The sequence below is a fragment of the Vigna unguiculata genome, chromosome 4 (assembly GCF_037176805.1).
Source record: "Vigna unguiculata cultivar grain cowpea cultivar isolate G323 ecotype 2 chromosome 4, ASM3717680v1, whole genome shotgun sequence".
NCBI classification, from domain to species: domain Eukaryota; kingdom Viridiplantae; phylum Streptophyta; class Magnoliopsida; order Fabales; family Fabaceae; genus Vigna; species Vigna unguiculata.
Window position 1 is genome coordinate 43,136,966 of NC_140795.1, and position 13,406 is coordinate 43,150,371.

Sequence of the window (13,406 nt, forward strand, 5' to 3'; positions counted from 1 at the left end):
TTGAAACTTAATTGGAACTAAAATAAACTTATAATAAACACAACAGGGGAAGAAGGGAAGAAAGAGAGAGTTGAGAGAATTTTTATTTTGTTTTCGTATTTTAGCCTGCTAAGTTCATTCATTCTATGGAGTGCATTGATTAAGATGGTAAATGCTTGAGCATTACGTGACATTAACATGGAGCTTCTCCTTAATTTGGATGTAACTGATACCGAATCAAGATTGGGTCCATAACCTAGTGTCCTTAGGTTCCTTCACTCGGTGCAAAACATTTCACCGTTCTTCACACTCTACTTTATTTTCAACCCCAATCATCGCTTTTAACTTGGACTATATTTCAACGAAGATAAACATGTGATGATTATCTAAGTTCCTTGCCTTCTATGGGGTTGAACTGGGAGCACAACCATAACCATAACATTTCATCATTTCATGCGCAGCTCACCCTATATAAATCCCCAAATTACGGCAAATTAAAAACCCACTAAATTTTCCTTGCGCATTCCCATTGGGTTCAATTTTGTTTTTGCAACTCATTAAAGTTAATACCTTTCAAGCCATTCACACTGTTGTCAGTTCATACAGAGAGATCTAGACATTTTAACCATTTGGGGTGTGAAGAACAACCAAACTAACTAGTGGGGTGTGAGGTTCAGCAATCCTCATCAAGTGTCACTGAATTGGTGACCCTTTGATCAAAGGGCCAAGAGGGTACCCCTGGAACCTCCCCAATCGGTTGAATTTCGCCACCAGATAATGGTGTTTGGAAATAGCCTGTTTTATCCCATTCTGGGTTTTGCGTCGTTTGTGGTTTTTGTTTACATGTCTTTTGGGGGCATAAGGTTCAGCTTTTTGGAGGAAGGACCAGAATTGAGCTTTGTGGAGAGAAACGGGACGCAGTTTGTGTTGGACGGAAAAGCGTTTTACGTAAACGGGTGGAACTCTTACTGGTTAATGGTTCAGTCGGTGGATGTTTATTCGAGATCCAAGGTTCGAGAAATGATGAAAACCGGTGCTAAGATGGGTCTCACTGTGTGTCGTACTTGGGCGTTCAACGATGGAGACTACAATGCCCTTCAAACTTCCCCTGGTCATTTTGATGAACAAGCTTTTCAGGTAATTGTTTATGTTCTCCTTGTTTTTTAATTATGTAACTTGTTGCTAAGACAATTTTGATAATTGTGTTTGAATGTGCCTTTTTTTTACCTTCACCTCGGATACCGACACAATTTTTGTTTGGTTTTTCGTGTACGAGTGTGGAGTTTTTGTTGTGGGAAATTGCGTATTTCGGGCTTTTGTTTTCTCTTTTTCTTTGCGCCGTTCTCTGTTTCTGTTCCTTCTTACTGAAAATTGTGTTGAATGTTTATGATTGTCTATGTCGGTGTTTGCAAAACTGGGATTCGCTTTGGTTCAAACTGTAAAATATGAAACGAATCATGACATAGTTTTGTCTTTAGAGCTGAATATTATCGTTATGTTAATGGGGATACCATTTCTTTTTCCTGGTGCGTGGTGTTTCTGTGGCTAGTATAAAGCATAATCAAATGAAATGTTTTTTTTTTAATTGATGCTGCTGAAATTATGTTCATTGCGAAGATGACTCAATGTGAAATACGTCTAATTTTGTTTTACCCTTTTGCCATCCCTAATCAACCAATCAATTCTGCAATTGTCCCAAAAATGGTGTTTCTGACTTTTGACAAAAAATAGTTCATTGGGACATGACACTGTTAAAAGGTTTCTGAAAGAAGCAATGCATGCTTATTTTACAAATTGCAAAACTTCATACATCAAAAACAGTCTCTTAAAAGGTTATGATGGTTGAATGTGCCCTTTGTTTATGCCTGATGAAATAAAAATGCTTTGTGTTGGTAATTCCTTATGTTTATGTGACTAGTAGTAGTTTTATTTGTGAATGAAAATGATGGTGAGGATTGATGGGTGATTGGTGACAGGCCTTGGATTATGTGATAGCAGAAGCAAGGCAACGTGGAATTAGGGTCCTTCTTAGCTTAGTGAATAATTTGCAAGCATATGGTGGGAAGAGTCAGTATGTGAAATGGGCATGGCAAGAAGGGGTAGGCTTAAGCTCCTCAAACGATTCTTTCTTCTTTGATCCTTCTATCAGAACTTATTTCAAGAACTACATCAAGGTATGGCATGTCTATATGTCTATCTTTCTTTTCTTTTCTTTTCATTTCATTTCCCCTGCATTTTAGAATAAAAAAGGAGAGTGACTATTGCCACTCTTGTTAAATTAACATTTATAGAATTTCTCTGAGTCAGTAGTTTGATTAACAAAGAAAAATAGTATTTTACTTAGAAATTGTTAGAATAACTTGTTAGAAACATAAATGTAAACTTTAAAGTAATAAAATATGTTCTCATCTAATAGTTTAAGCTTTTGACTAATTGGTTTATGACACGGTAGCAAATCGACAGAGAGAAACAGAGCTTGCACGAGGGGTTTAGAGATATAATATAACATAAACTAATGAAACATGCACGTGTCTTCATAGCATAGATTAGGCTTTGGAATAATTGGTTTGTGACAATGCTTTTCTACCAGTTTACTAATTAACTGACTGATTTTTCCATCCTATAAAGGTTCTCCTTGGTAGAATTGGATTAAGATTCTCCTCAGTTCTGAAAAAAACTGCATGAGTTCTCAGCCGTTTCTTTATTTTAATATCTGATGATTATAATATATAAAGTAAGAGAAATGTAGAATGAATTGTGAGATTGTGCAGTTCTTTTTCGAATTGTAGGAGATCCATTTCCCACCAATACACTGGTGCAGTCTTTTTAGGAAGCAAGGAACAAAATTGTAAATTCATAAGTTTTATTTTTTTAATATATGTAACAAATAAATAACCTTATTTCAGATGCTTCATCTATAGCCATGATTCATGACTTCATATGAAGCTTGTATCTCCTGTTTCCCTGGATCAAAATGATCTCTTCCTTTACCTTCTAAATTGTACATCTAACATTTATTTTTCTGTAGAAGCCATGATTTTTTGCATGTCTGCAACACTTGAATCTGTCTTAGATCAATTAATTGTTTCCTTTTAATTTTTTGCAGACTGTCTTGACAAGGAAGAATAGTATCACCGGCATTGAATATAGAAATGACCCCACCATTTTTGGTTGGGAATTGATTAATGAACCTCGTTGCATGTCTGATCCTTCTGGTGACACTCTACAAGTAAGTTCTTTACCTGTGCTTTATCCCCTTTCAATAGTAATGGAAAAAGTATGCTAGCAGTATCAATTTTTTTAACACGGTTTCTGAGTTTGATAAAGATTCTGTATCCAATTTCTAGCCTTTTTTACTCTGTGGTGGGTTAGACCAATTATCGATCTATCATAAGAAGGCCTTAACTTGCCTGCAATTTAGATTGTCTGCTGGATTTTTCGCAGTAACCTCTTGTCACATAGCAGCAACTATAATTGTGGTAGAATTTATAGAAAAGGGTATATTTCGATATTTAAGTATACACTTAATTGTGGTAGAATTGCAGGGATGGATAGACGAAATGTCAAGTTTTGTCAAATTGATAGACAAGAAACATCTGTTGACTGTGGGTCTGGAAGGTTTTTATGGTCCAAATGATCCAAAAAGTTCAACTGTCAATCCTGAGCTTTGGGCATCCAGACTTGGGTCTGATTTTATTCGGAACTCCAAAATATCAAATATTGATTTTGCCTCAGTTCATATCTACCCTGATCATTGGTAAGCATTCCCTGAAAACTATGTTCTTTAGTTTTGAGTTTGCCTAGTCTTGTTAGAAAAAGAAACTATCACAGATCACAACCTGCAGAAGGAATGTCTCAAGGTTATGTAATAAGATTGTTATGTCTGGGTGTTCAACTGTTACAGCAAGTTCTGTGGTAATATCATGTTTTGACGAACATTGCCTTTATTCATTCATTTTTTTCACAGGTTTCATGAGCAAGTATTTGAAGACCAACTTAAATTTGTTTCCAAGTGGATGCTTTCCCACATTGAAGATGGTGACAAGGTTTTGAAGAAGCCCGTTTTATTCTCTGAATTTGGATTATCAGAACAAAATCAAAACTTTTCCGTGTCAGACAGGGAAAAAATGCATAGAGCTGTTCTAGACATAATTTATAAATCTGCCAAGAGAAACAGATCTGGGGCGGGGTCTTTGGTTTGGCAATTCCTGGTGAGTGGAATGAAGGAATTTTCTGATGAATATGGGATGGTGCCATGGGAAAGTTCTTCTACTCCTTCTGTATTTGTTGAACAGTCTTGCAGATTGGCCAATACAAAGGGATGGACTCAACTGGATGTAAGTTTCAAAGAACATTGTTAACAAAAACAGTGGAAAACAATGTTCAAAATTATGGAATAGAAATCGGTGCAGATTGTTGTGGGTGAGATCTTGTACAATATTATTCTGGTTTCAGCTTTTCATACCAAATACTGGAGAGGAGTGATTAGTTGAATACATGTTATAGCTTGAACAAAGTATAATTCAAATTGTGTCATACCAAAAAACCAAAATCTACAAGAAGACCCATGTAGATATCAAGGGAAAAAAAAAGCTTTGTATGTAACTGAATCAAATTAAATTATCAAAATATCCGTGGATTGCATGCGGAGATTAATGAAAACAATGGCATTTACTTTCATTTTGTTGAACAAATCCTAAACCTTGGAATCTGGAAAAAACCCACTTTTTTTTTGCACGCAAAAGAGACAGCTTCATGAACAAAATATAATGCGAAAAAGAAAAAAAAAATAAAAAAGCAATGTTCTTCTTCTAATTACAAGATGTATCTAATATGATAGACGCTTAGCCAATCTTGGTGAAGTTCTAACCCTAGGGCTCTTCTCGGCTTCACTGGTGGAGCTCTTCTTTCCATTAGATTTTGATTTCTGCGCCGTTTCAACCACTGTTTTCTTTTCAGCAATCTTGACCAATTTCCGAGCCCGAGTCAGAGTCTTCAACGGCATCGTTTCGGGTTCATCGTTCTCCTCAGCAACCCTATCGAAGTCATCGCCGAGCTTCTTGACTAAGCGGCTCTTCCGAACACGGGTTCGGGGAGGCTCAACCACTTCTGGCTCTTCTTCTTCTTTGTCTTCCTCTTCGTCTACGATGAGATCCATGTACCTTCGGCGTTTAGTCACCACCGGAGCCGGTGGAGGGGAAGGCGAGGAAGATCTTTCCGATGGGGCGGGGACGGAATGGGCCGGGATTGGGCTTAGGGACTGAGCCTTCTCGCGCTGGGAGCGGAGTCTTTGGACGTTGCCTTCGATTTTGCCCTGGAGGCGGAGGCGCTTGAAGCTAAGGCCGCCCATGGACCAGTGGGCCTCTTCGGCCCAAGACATGAGTGGGTCGGTGACGGGGATTGGGGGATCGACGCGGTGGTCGTTGAACTTGACGTCGGTGTAGATGCGGGGACGGGGGAGGCTGGTGCCGTAGAACTTGCCGGGACCGAGAGAAACAACCATTGTGGTCGGAGATAGAGGAAGATGAAGACGGTGGTGGTGGCGCGAAGAAGAGAAAAGGGGTTGGGTTGGTTAAATAGGGAACGCCAGAGAGGAGGTGTTCATGGCGGGAACACAACCTTTGGCGGGACTAGTTCGCGCTCCCAACGTCGAAATTTTTGGGCCTTTTTGCTAGATGGGCTTGGGCTTTGTACGAAGAATAATATTTTGAATAACTAAAATATCGAAACGGTATAAATTTTAAAAAAGTTATATATCACAATGGTGCAGTTCAATATTACTATTATCGAAATGATACAAATTTAAAAAAAAAAAAAAACAGTTAAGTCATGTCAGGCTAACATAATTCCATTATAAAATTTGTATCAAGGAGGTAAGACTTTGGTCTAATTGAATTATAAGAGTTGTGTCCAGGATATAAGACTTTAGTCTAATTATTGAATTAAAAATTTTACATAAGCACAAATCATAAGGATATAAAGACTTTAGTCTAATTGAATTAAAGTCATTTTAAAGGAACACATTAAGACCAAATTCATTTTAGCCTTATATAATTTTGTTTAATCTTAATTTTTTTATTTATGTTGAAGTTGTACATGAAAGAAATGGTTTCATGACAAAACTTGAACAACTTGTGATGCTCAAATGAAATATAAAATTTAAGCTAAAAGTAAAACTATCGCTTAAATATTTATATTAGCATTCAAACTAAGATTAATTGACATACCACTATAAATAAGTCATTTTTTCAAAACAAAAATAAAAATATTTTTTCTCTTATTTGTTCTTACTAAAACTCTTAGACTTAAATAATAGTATCCGCGGTAAGTATGTTATCCAAAGGATCTCATAATATAATTTCTTATACAATCTTTTTATATTTTTCAATCCCAATTAAACACACGATGGAAAAACATTGAACCATAAAAATTAATCCAAAGAAAATGAACATAGAATCTCTAAAATTAAGCGGGATATCCATTGTTCTTTGGTAGGAAAACAAAACGTGTTTTTAAATTATACTGAAATTATACTTCAGTTTTTGCAATTACAATAACAACACATTAGTAAAAAAAATAGGAGTTTAATCTTAGTTCAATATGTGTAACCTAACAATGCAATAATGAGCCTTTTTATCGAAATGATGTATTCGTATTCATCCAAATGAACAACTTTTAAAAAATATTATCGATCTCGAAAAGTTGTGTTAGGTTATATGACTTCACTGTCATATAAACTGAACACAACTTTTGTTAATTTGGTGAAGTCGTAGTTGCCAATGACAACTTCAACGTATCAGGATTTGATTAATATTAATTTGAAAATTTTTTTCTTTTAAGAAACTATAGTGTGAGCAATGTATGACTTCATAGGTTTAGGGATTACCCGTATATGGATTTTCCTTCCAATTAAACTTAGGGGGACTATGTCTCATAAAGTCCTCTATACTTAAGGAATGAGGTGATTGTTGATGTTGAGGTGCCCTTGCAGTCTCCAACTCTTGCAAGACAATCAATTATTGTTGTCCCATAGTGGCACCTTGTTGCTCGAGAGTTGTGGACATCATTTTTATGGCTCGAGCTAGATTTGGCACATGTCCATGGGGAGTGGGAGGCCTACGTGCCATCTATTGAGAACATCAAGAATTAGGTTACAAACCAACTAAAATCTCTAATTATCTTTAAATCAATACAAGTGAATTCATATAACAAGTAACATGCCACACCATATAACTAGCTCAAAAGGCATAACATAAATCATATGGTTACCTTCAAACCACTCACAAGCAAAATAATTCACAATTAAGATATAAAATCATCTTAGATTTATCCATGGGTGTGCACCCTCGTCACTCTACCAAGATTCTTTCTCTCTAATAGTGTTAGTTTTCACGAGCCAAATTAACACAACTAAACTTAAACAACTATATAAACTTAAGAAGTACAACAAACTCACAACCCTCGGGTTATCCTAAGAATTGAATTGTTGTGATACTATAATGTAACACCCCATTTAAGTTAGATCATCCTACTAATTAAAGTATTATGAATCAAAACTCAGTACAAGAAAATGTTTCATTAGCAACCAATTTTAGTGACCAAAAGTTGTTAGTTACTATATTAACCAAAACATTATTGGTTACTAAAATAGTCATTATTATGAATAAATAATTATAATTGATATTTAAATTGGTTTCTAAAGTTTAGTTACCAAAGAAAATTGGTCACTAAACATTAGCTACCAAGGTTTTTGCTACCAAAGGAATTAGTTTCTAAATTAATCTCTAATTAATTGGTGACCAATTTAGGAACCAATTATAATTTTTTATTATAATAATGACTATTTTAGTGACCGATGTTTTTTTATTTTACAAATTGATATCTAAATTGGTCACTATTGTGGCTAACAACTTTTGGTAACTAAACTTAGTTGTTAATAAAACATTTTCTTGTAATAACTAGGAGGATCTATACAATACAAAATTTATATACCAAAGCTACGACTACACATTATTCAAACCTTCAATAGTCTCACCCTTACTCATCTCTCTCACATGCATTATCATTGCTCACAAATAATATATGATCACAACATGTATAAAACTACAACATAATAGAAACACAAGGGTAAACTAATGAAAATTTAACAATACTAAATAAAACAATATAACCATAAACTTAGAAACTAACAATTCAATCATACAAGTTTGATCTCTCATCCTTTTTCATTCTTTCTCCATCTTTATCATAAATTTGGTTCAAAACTAAACAACCACTTCACAAACCAAAATCATTATCAATTTTAAATCAACAGTCAATGAGATGTCTATCATAACACGACTCCCATGGTTCAATCATCACAACATAGCATTGACGACTCAACTCTCATGGCTCAAATGAAACATAAACATTTGACTCTACTTTTGGAAAGCTAGTTTATAAAGCAAACTTAGAGACTCTAACTCTCATGATTCAATCATCACAACATAACATTGACGACTCAACCCTCATGGCTCAAACGAAACATAGACATTTGACTCTACTTCCGGAAAGCTAGTGTATGGAGCAAACTTAGAGACTCTGCACCTATCATAATTCACTTATGCGTCTTAAGAGTTATGGCTAATGACTTCACACTAGGACACTAATCCACCTCGAGTATGACATTGAGTAAGTTCCTTATTTATGAGGTCTGGTCCTTTCCATATTTAAACTACAAATAATAACCTCATTTGACAATCACAAATTTATATCTTTGTTTGCATGAGTTTGATACTAGTAGAGTCCAGATAGTATATCTAGAGTCCATCTCAATACACCACCTAACATCACTTCAATGTAGTGTTCCCTCCCTATGAGTCACTACATTATTCACATCCATACAATAACTCACTCATTACATTCTCATATGAACTTAAATCATCACACCATATCCTACATGTGTATCTTACCTTAATCTAAACTCATAATTTATTTTCCATTACATTAATATAGTGTTCAACTACAATATTTTAATCAAATATATATCAAATAATGAATGATATAACCATTTTAACATTTAATATATATATATATATATATATATATATATATATATATATATATATATATATATATATATATATATATTAAACGAGTTAAGAGACGAGAATCAACTTAAAAAATATTATTATTATTTCTTTCTTTTAGCTTGAGTAAAACTATTTTAGTTTGAGAAAAATATGCTCACTTGAAGAGTCCAAATTCTTTACTAATTTTGTTGGTGTTGTCCTCTGACACTGTGTTAGTATTTTAAATATCTTTTTAATATATTTTAAAACGTAAAAATCCAAATTCTCACTTGAATCACTTGAATGACATAAATAGTGTTATTTTCGTTTAAGCTAAAAGCCCCTCTGGCTTGAGGCATAAATCTAGCAAAGAGGATGGCCAAGTGTATGGTCCATTTTCGCTATCAAAGAAATCTTCCACTCGAGAAAAATAGTAGAACTCTCACCCTTTGCACGAGAACCAGAGTAGTTAAAAAATTCAAAAGCAATTCAATCATGTTATTTCTAAACAACTAAATTCATGAATTCAAATCCTCTTATAGATATTACTCGTAAACACATTTCATACATCATACTCATGTCGAGTCCTATTTCTATAAAAATAGTTGTATTAGAGCATAAATCATCACTATACAAATAAGCTCACTATCAGATATACTTATAACAATCTTAACATCATTATCACAAAACATTAGTATCGCTCAAAAGATTGGACTACTCCCAACTAGGGTATGAAGAAAGTGAGAATGGTGCGGCGAGGGAGTCACTCAGGGAACGTAAGAGCAGTGATGAGAGGCTCCAGGTGGGGAAGGCGAGGAAGGAGGTAAGAAGGTTTAGCGAGCTGGAAGTCCTGGTACTGAAACGCAGGTGCACAAGTGCATCCTACAAGAGAGTAGTTCCTCTCACCGTCTCTGGGAGGAGAAGTAACGCTTTTGAAGACCCCATCGGTGGAGAAGGTGTAATCGTTAGTGGGAAAAGAGCCAAACCAGACGTTGGGAGGGACTGTGTACTGCGGCATCTGATTCTCACAAAGATCCGATCCAAGACAAGTGAACTTCACACTCCCATCTTTGTCGTTCAGTTCCACAACGGTGAGAGGGTCGCCGATGTAATGATGCCAGGTTTCGGCGCAGGGAATGCGATGGAGGCGAGAAAGGGTTCCGGAGGGAAGGAGATAGTAGATGGAGGTGGAGACAGGGCGATCCACTTTGTATTCCGGGGGAAGCTCAGAGGTGGAAAGATGAACGGAACTGTCTCGGAATGTTTCCGCGTAGAACCCACCTTCTGGGTTTGGTTGCAGATTCAGCTTCTTCACTATCTCTGATGCCGTCAAACTCATTCTCTTTTCTCTGCAATTCCAAGTCAACGCCCTTCTCAACTCTCTCCATATTTCTAACGCAATTTCATTATAATTTTCAAACTTTGCTATCGCGTGCGTGGTAGGTGAGGAATGGAGACTCAAAGCTCTCACTACCCACCCATTTTGAAACCCATGGTGTTTTTTTTGTTGGCTAATCACTTTCTCTCCTTTGTTCTTACTATAATAATATTATTATTATTATAATAAAAAGTTTATCACAAAACATTTTAAAAAGGTTAAATATTTTTTTGTCTCTTCAAAATTTTATATTAATTTAATCATTTATTTTTATAAATACGTGAATTTTATTTTTGACAGCAAATTTTGTTAAGTTTATTTGATATTTTAAATATATTTTATAATAATATTTGAGTTAACATTAAAACGAAAATGTATCGTAAACAATTCAAATACGAAATACACTTGAAACGTTAAATTAACTTAACAAAATTTAATTAAAAAACCTAAATTTATACATTTTAAAAAATGAAAGATTAAATTAATAAAAAATTTTAAAAATGGACTAATTTCAAATTTTTTCTAAAACAAACCAAAAACATATTTAACCCTTTTAAAAAATAAATAAGGAAAGAAAATAGATGCCAACATAAATAATAGGATTATAAAGTCACTATATCATAATCAAAACATTAATAAATGTATTACATTATTTTCCTTGATTTATGTAAGTTATAAATGATTAAAAGGTTATATTCACATTTCGATTTTACAACTATATATAAACTATAAAATAATTGATTATTGAACTTTATAATTATTAGGATAAAAATTTAAAATAATATGATAATGTAATTGTGAATTATGAATTAAATACAAATCATAGTTTCACAAATATCCAAAACTGTTAAATACCATTCGCGTGTCAATACAAAAACTTTAACAAACATTTTAAAAGATTTATATAATTTTTTTCTTTTAAAAAGATTACAAAATTCCAAATAATTTATAACAGAGTCTTGAAATCATATTTACATTTTCTCAGAAGCTGAAATTAGATGGATTTACATGAATTTGCATCTTGATCCTCACAAAAATAACAAATTAAAAGCATGCTAATTAATTAGGCACACGCATGCTAATTAATTAGGCACACGCTTAGCGAATCTTGGTGAAGTTCTAACCCTAGGACTCTTCGTGCCTTCACCGCTACTCTTCTGTGTTTTGGGATTTGATTTCTCCGCCGCTTCAGCCACCGTCTTCTTCACAGTTTCGCTACCCTTAACCAATCTCCGCCTAGGGGTTTTAAACGGCACCGTATTAGAAGCCTCGATCTCCAAAGACGCCACCCTATCAAAATCGTCACCAAGCTTCCTCACTAACCGACTCTTCCGACCTTCACAAACTTCCTCCTCGATCAGATCCACGCACCTTCGACGTTTCCTCACAAACGGAGCCGGTGGTGGCGCAGGAGAAGCGTCTCTCTTCGATCCAGAGTGGAGAGGTATTGGGCTTTGTGATTGGGCCCTGTCGCGCTGGGAGCGGAGTCTTTGGACGTTGCCTTCGATTTTTCCCTGGAGGCGGAGACGCTTGAAGCTGAGGCCACCCATGGACCAGTGGGCTTCTTCGGCCCAAGACATTAACGGATCGCTGACGGGAGCGGGTGGGTCCACACGGTGGTCGTTGAACTTGACGTCGGTGTAAATGCGAGGGCGGGGGAGACTGGTGCCGTAGAACTTGCTAGGGCCAAGGGATACCATCTTGTGAGAAAATGAGTTGAGAGATTGGGAATTCAGTTAACCTAACAGAACTTGAAAAAACAAAATTGAAATAACGAAGAGGAGAGTATAGTGATGGCGAGAAGTGCGGAAGGGTGTGTTTGTTAAATAGGGAATGAAAAAGAGAAGGTTGTGATGGCGGGAACATTCCTTCGCGGGACAATTTGGCGGGGTGCAAGTTTGGCTACCTTTTTCGTTATAGGTTTCCGAACAAGGCTTTTTCTTCGTGGGCCTTGTATTTGCATGTCCATTAGTTTGGGTAATTTCTTTTTGCGATTTCATACTTGTCTTTTGCACCCTCGTAAATATTAAATTATCCTCGGTTTAAAATTCTTTTTGGATTGTATAAGTTAGAACTTAAATTATATGGGATTACACAATTGAAAACAGTAATTTGGACTTATATTTCAAATTACATAATTTAATTTTTTTTTACGAAAAAATGACTTTCGGCTGGAATAATTTGGAAGTCATCTTTTGTATAAATAAATTTTTAGATTATAAAATCTGAAAGGCACTTCCAACTGGCATAATCAAAAATCAGATTTTGCAAATAAAAAAAAAATTCCAAATTTTAGAATTCATAGCACGTTGCTAAAGTAAAATCCAACTGTTTCTTTTATGAGTCCATGGCACAACACATAAGATAAGGGGCTGGTGATGACAAGAAGGGGGATGTGGAGGCCAACAAGAAGGTGGCAAAGATAAAGAGTGGAAGCAAGGAAGCCGAACTTGTCTTTTACACACCCCACAGGGGGTGGGAGGTGCAAAACAAAATAGCCTTAGTGTTGAGACTATTTCTTCTTCCACCATATGATTTCTCCATGTTTTCAAATGTATTGTGCAATTTAAAATATATTTTAACATTTGAATATATACTATGAATCATACAATAATGTATTTTAAATTTTTAAAGTATATAATTGAGAATACATTTATGAATTATGTAATCTGTAATTTAAATTTACAATTTAAAATATATTTTTAGATTATATTATTTAAAATTAATCTTCATATTACATAATCTAAAATGTATTCTAAGTTGTCCAATTTCATAATGTATTTCCAAAGTGCTTAATCTAAAATATGTTTTTAAAACGGAATATGTATTCCATATTACATAATTTAAAATAATATTTTGAATTATACAATTTAAAATATATTTATGGGTTATACAATCCAAAACATATTTCTGTATCTAAAATCTAAAAATACGCTATAATTTAGAACAATTTACAATTTAAAATACTGGTTAAAACATTAGAAGTTATCAGTTCGTCT

The 13,406-nt window shown here is 34.7% G+C and overlaps 4 protein-coding genes across 4 annotated transcripts; 1 reads left to right on the plus strand and 3 right to left on the minus strand.

Annotated features, from left to right (window-relative positions):
* The first annotated feature begins 209 nt into the window (after positions 1 to 209).
* LOC114182095 (mannan endo-1,4-beta-mannosidase 2-like) lies at positions 210 to 4,405 on the plus strand. The gene is made up of 5 exons (XM_028068851.2): positions 210 to 1,116; positions 1,956 to 2,153; positions 3,086 to 3,208; positions 3,525 to 3,736; positions 3,947 to 4,405. Exons 1-5 carry the CDS (start codon positions 757 to 759, stop codon positions 4,338 to 4,340), a joined length of 1,287 nt encoding a protein of 428 aa, XP_027924652.2. The 5' UTR covers positions 210 to 756; the 3' UTR covers positions 4,341 to 4,405.
* Positions 4,406 to 4,581: 176 nt separating this feature from the next.
* LOC114182096 (microtubule-associated protein) lies at positions 4,582 to 5,544 on the minus strand. Its single transcript, XM_028068852.2, has one exon. The coding sequence runs from the start codon at positions 5,480 to 5,482 to the stop codon at positions 4,808 to 4,810; it is 675 nt and encodes a 224-aa protein (XP_027924653.2). The 5' UTR covers positions 5,483 to 5,544; the 3' UTR covers positions 4,582 to 4,807.
* A 4,002-nt stretch (positions 5,545 to 9,546) lies between these two features.
* Positions 9,547 to 10,502, minus strand: LOC114182412 (uncharacterized). Its single transcript, XM_085671776.1, has one exon. The coding sequence runs from the start codon at positions 10,366 to 10,368 to the stop codon at positions 9,793 to 9,795; it is 576 nt and encodes a 191-aa protein (XP_085527902.1). The 5' UTR covers positions 10,369 to 10,502; the 3' UTR covers positions 9,547 to 9,792.
* Positions 10,503 to 11,334: 832 nt separating this feature from the next.
* On the minus strand, positions 11,335 to 12,258 carry LOC114182360 (uncharacterized). Its single transcript, XM_028069228.2, has one exon. It carries the CDS (start codon positions 12,105 to 12,107, stop codon positions 11,490 to 11,492), a length of 618 nt encoding a protein of 205 aa, XP_027925029.2. The 5' UTR covers positions 12,108 to 12,258; the 3' UTR covers positions 11,335 to 11,489.
* Between the last annotated feature and the right edge of the window lie 1,148 nt (positions 12,259 to 13,406).

Coding starts and splice junctions, on each gene's coding strand:
- LOC114182095 (XM_028068851.2), top strand. CDS start 757: ATGGTGTTTGGAAATAGCCTGTTTTATCCCATTCTGGGTTTTGCGTCG. Junction 2,154..3,085: donor ATTTCAAGAACTACATCAAG/GTATGGCATGTC, acceptor AATTTTTTGCAG/ACTGTCTTGACAAGGAAGAA. Junction 3,737..3,946: donor CATATCTACCCTGATCATTG/GTAAGCATTCCC, acceptor TTTTTTTCACAG/GTTTCATGAGCAAGTATTTG.
- LOC114182096 (XM_028068852.2), bottom strand. CDS start 5,482: ATGGTTGTTTCTCTCGGTCCCGGCAAGTTCTACGGCACCAGCCTCCCC.
- LOC114182412 (XM_085671776.1), bottom strand. CDS start 10,368: ATGAGTTTGACGGCATCAGAGATAGTGAAGAAGCTGAATCTGCAACCA.
- LOC114182360 (XM_028069228.2), bottom strand. CDS start 12,107: ATGGTATCCCTTGGCCCTAGCAAGTTCTACGGCACCAGTCTCCCCCGC.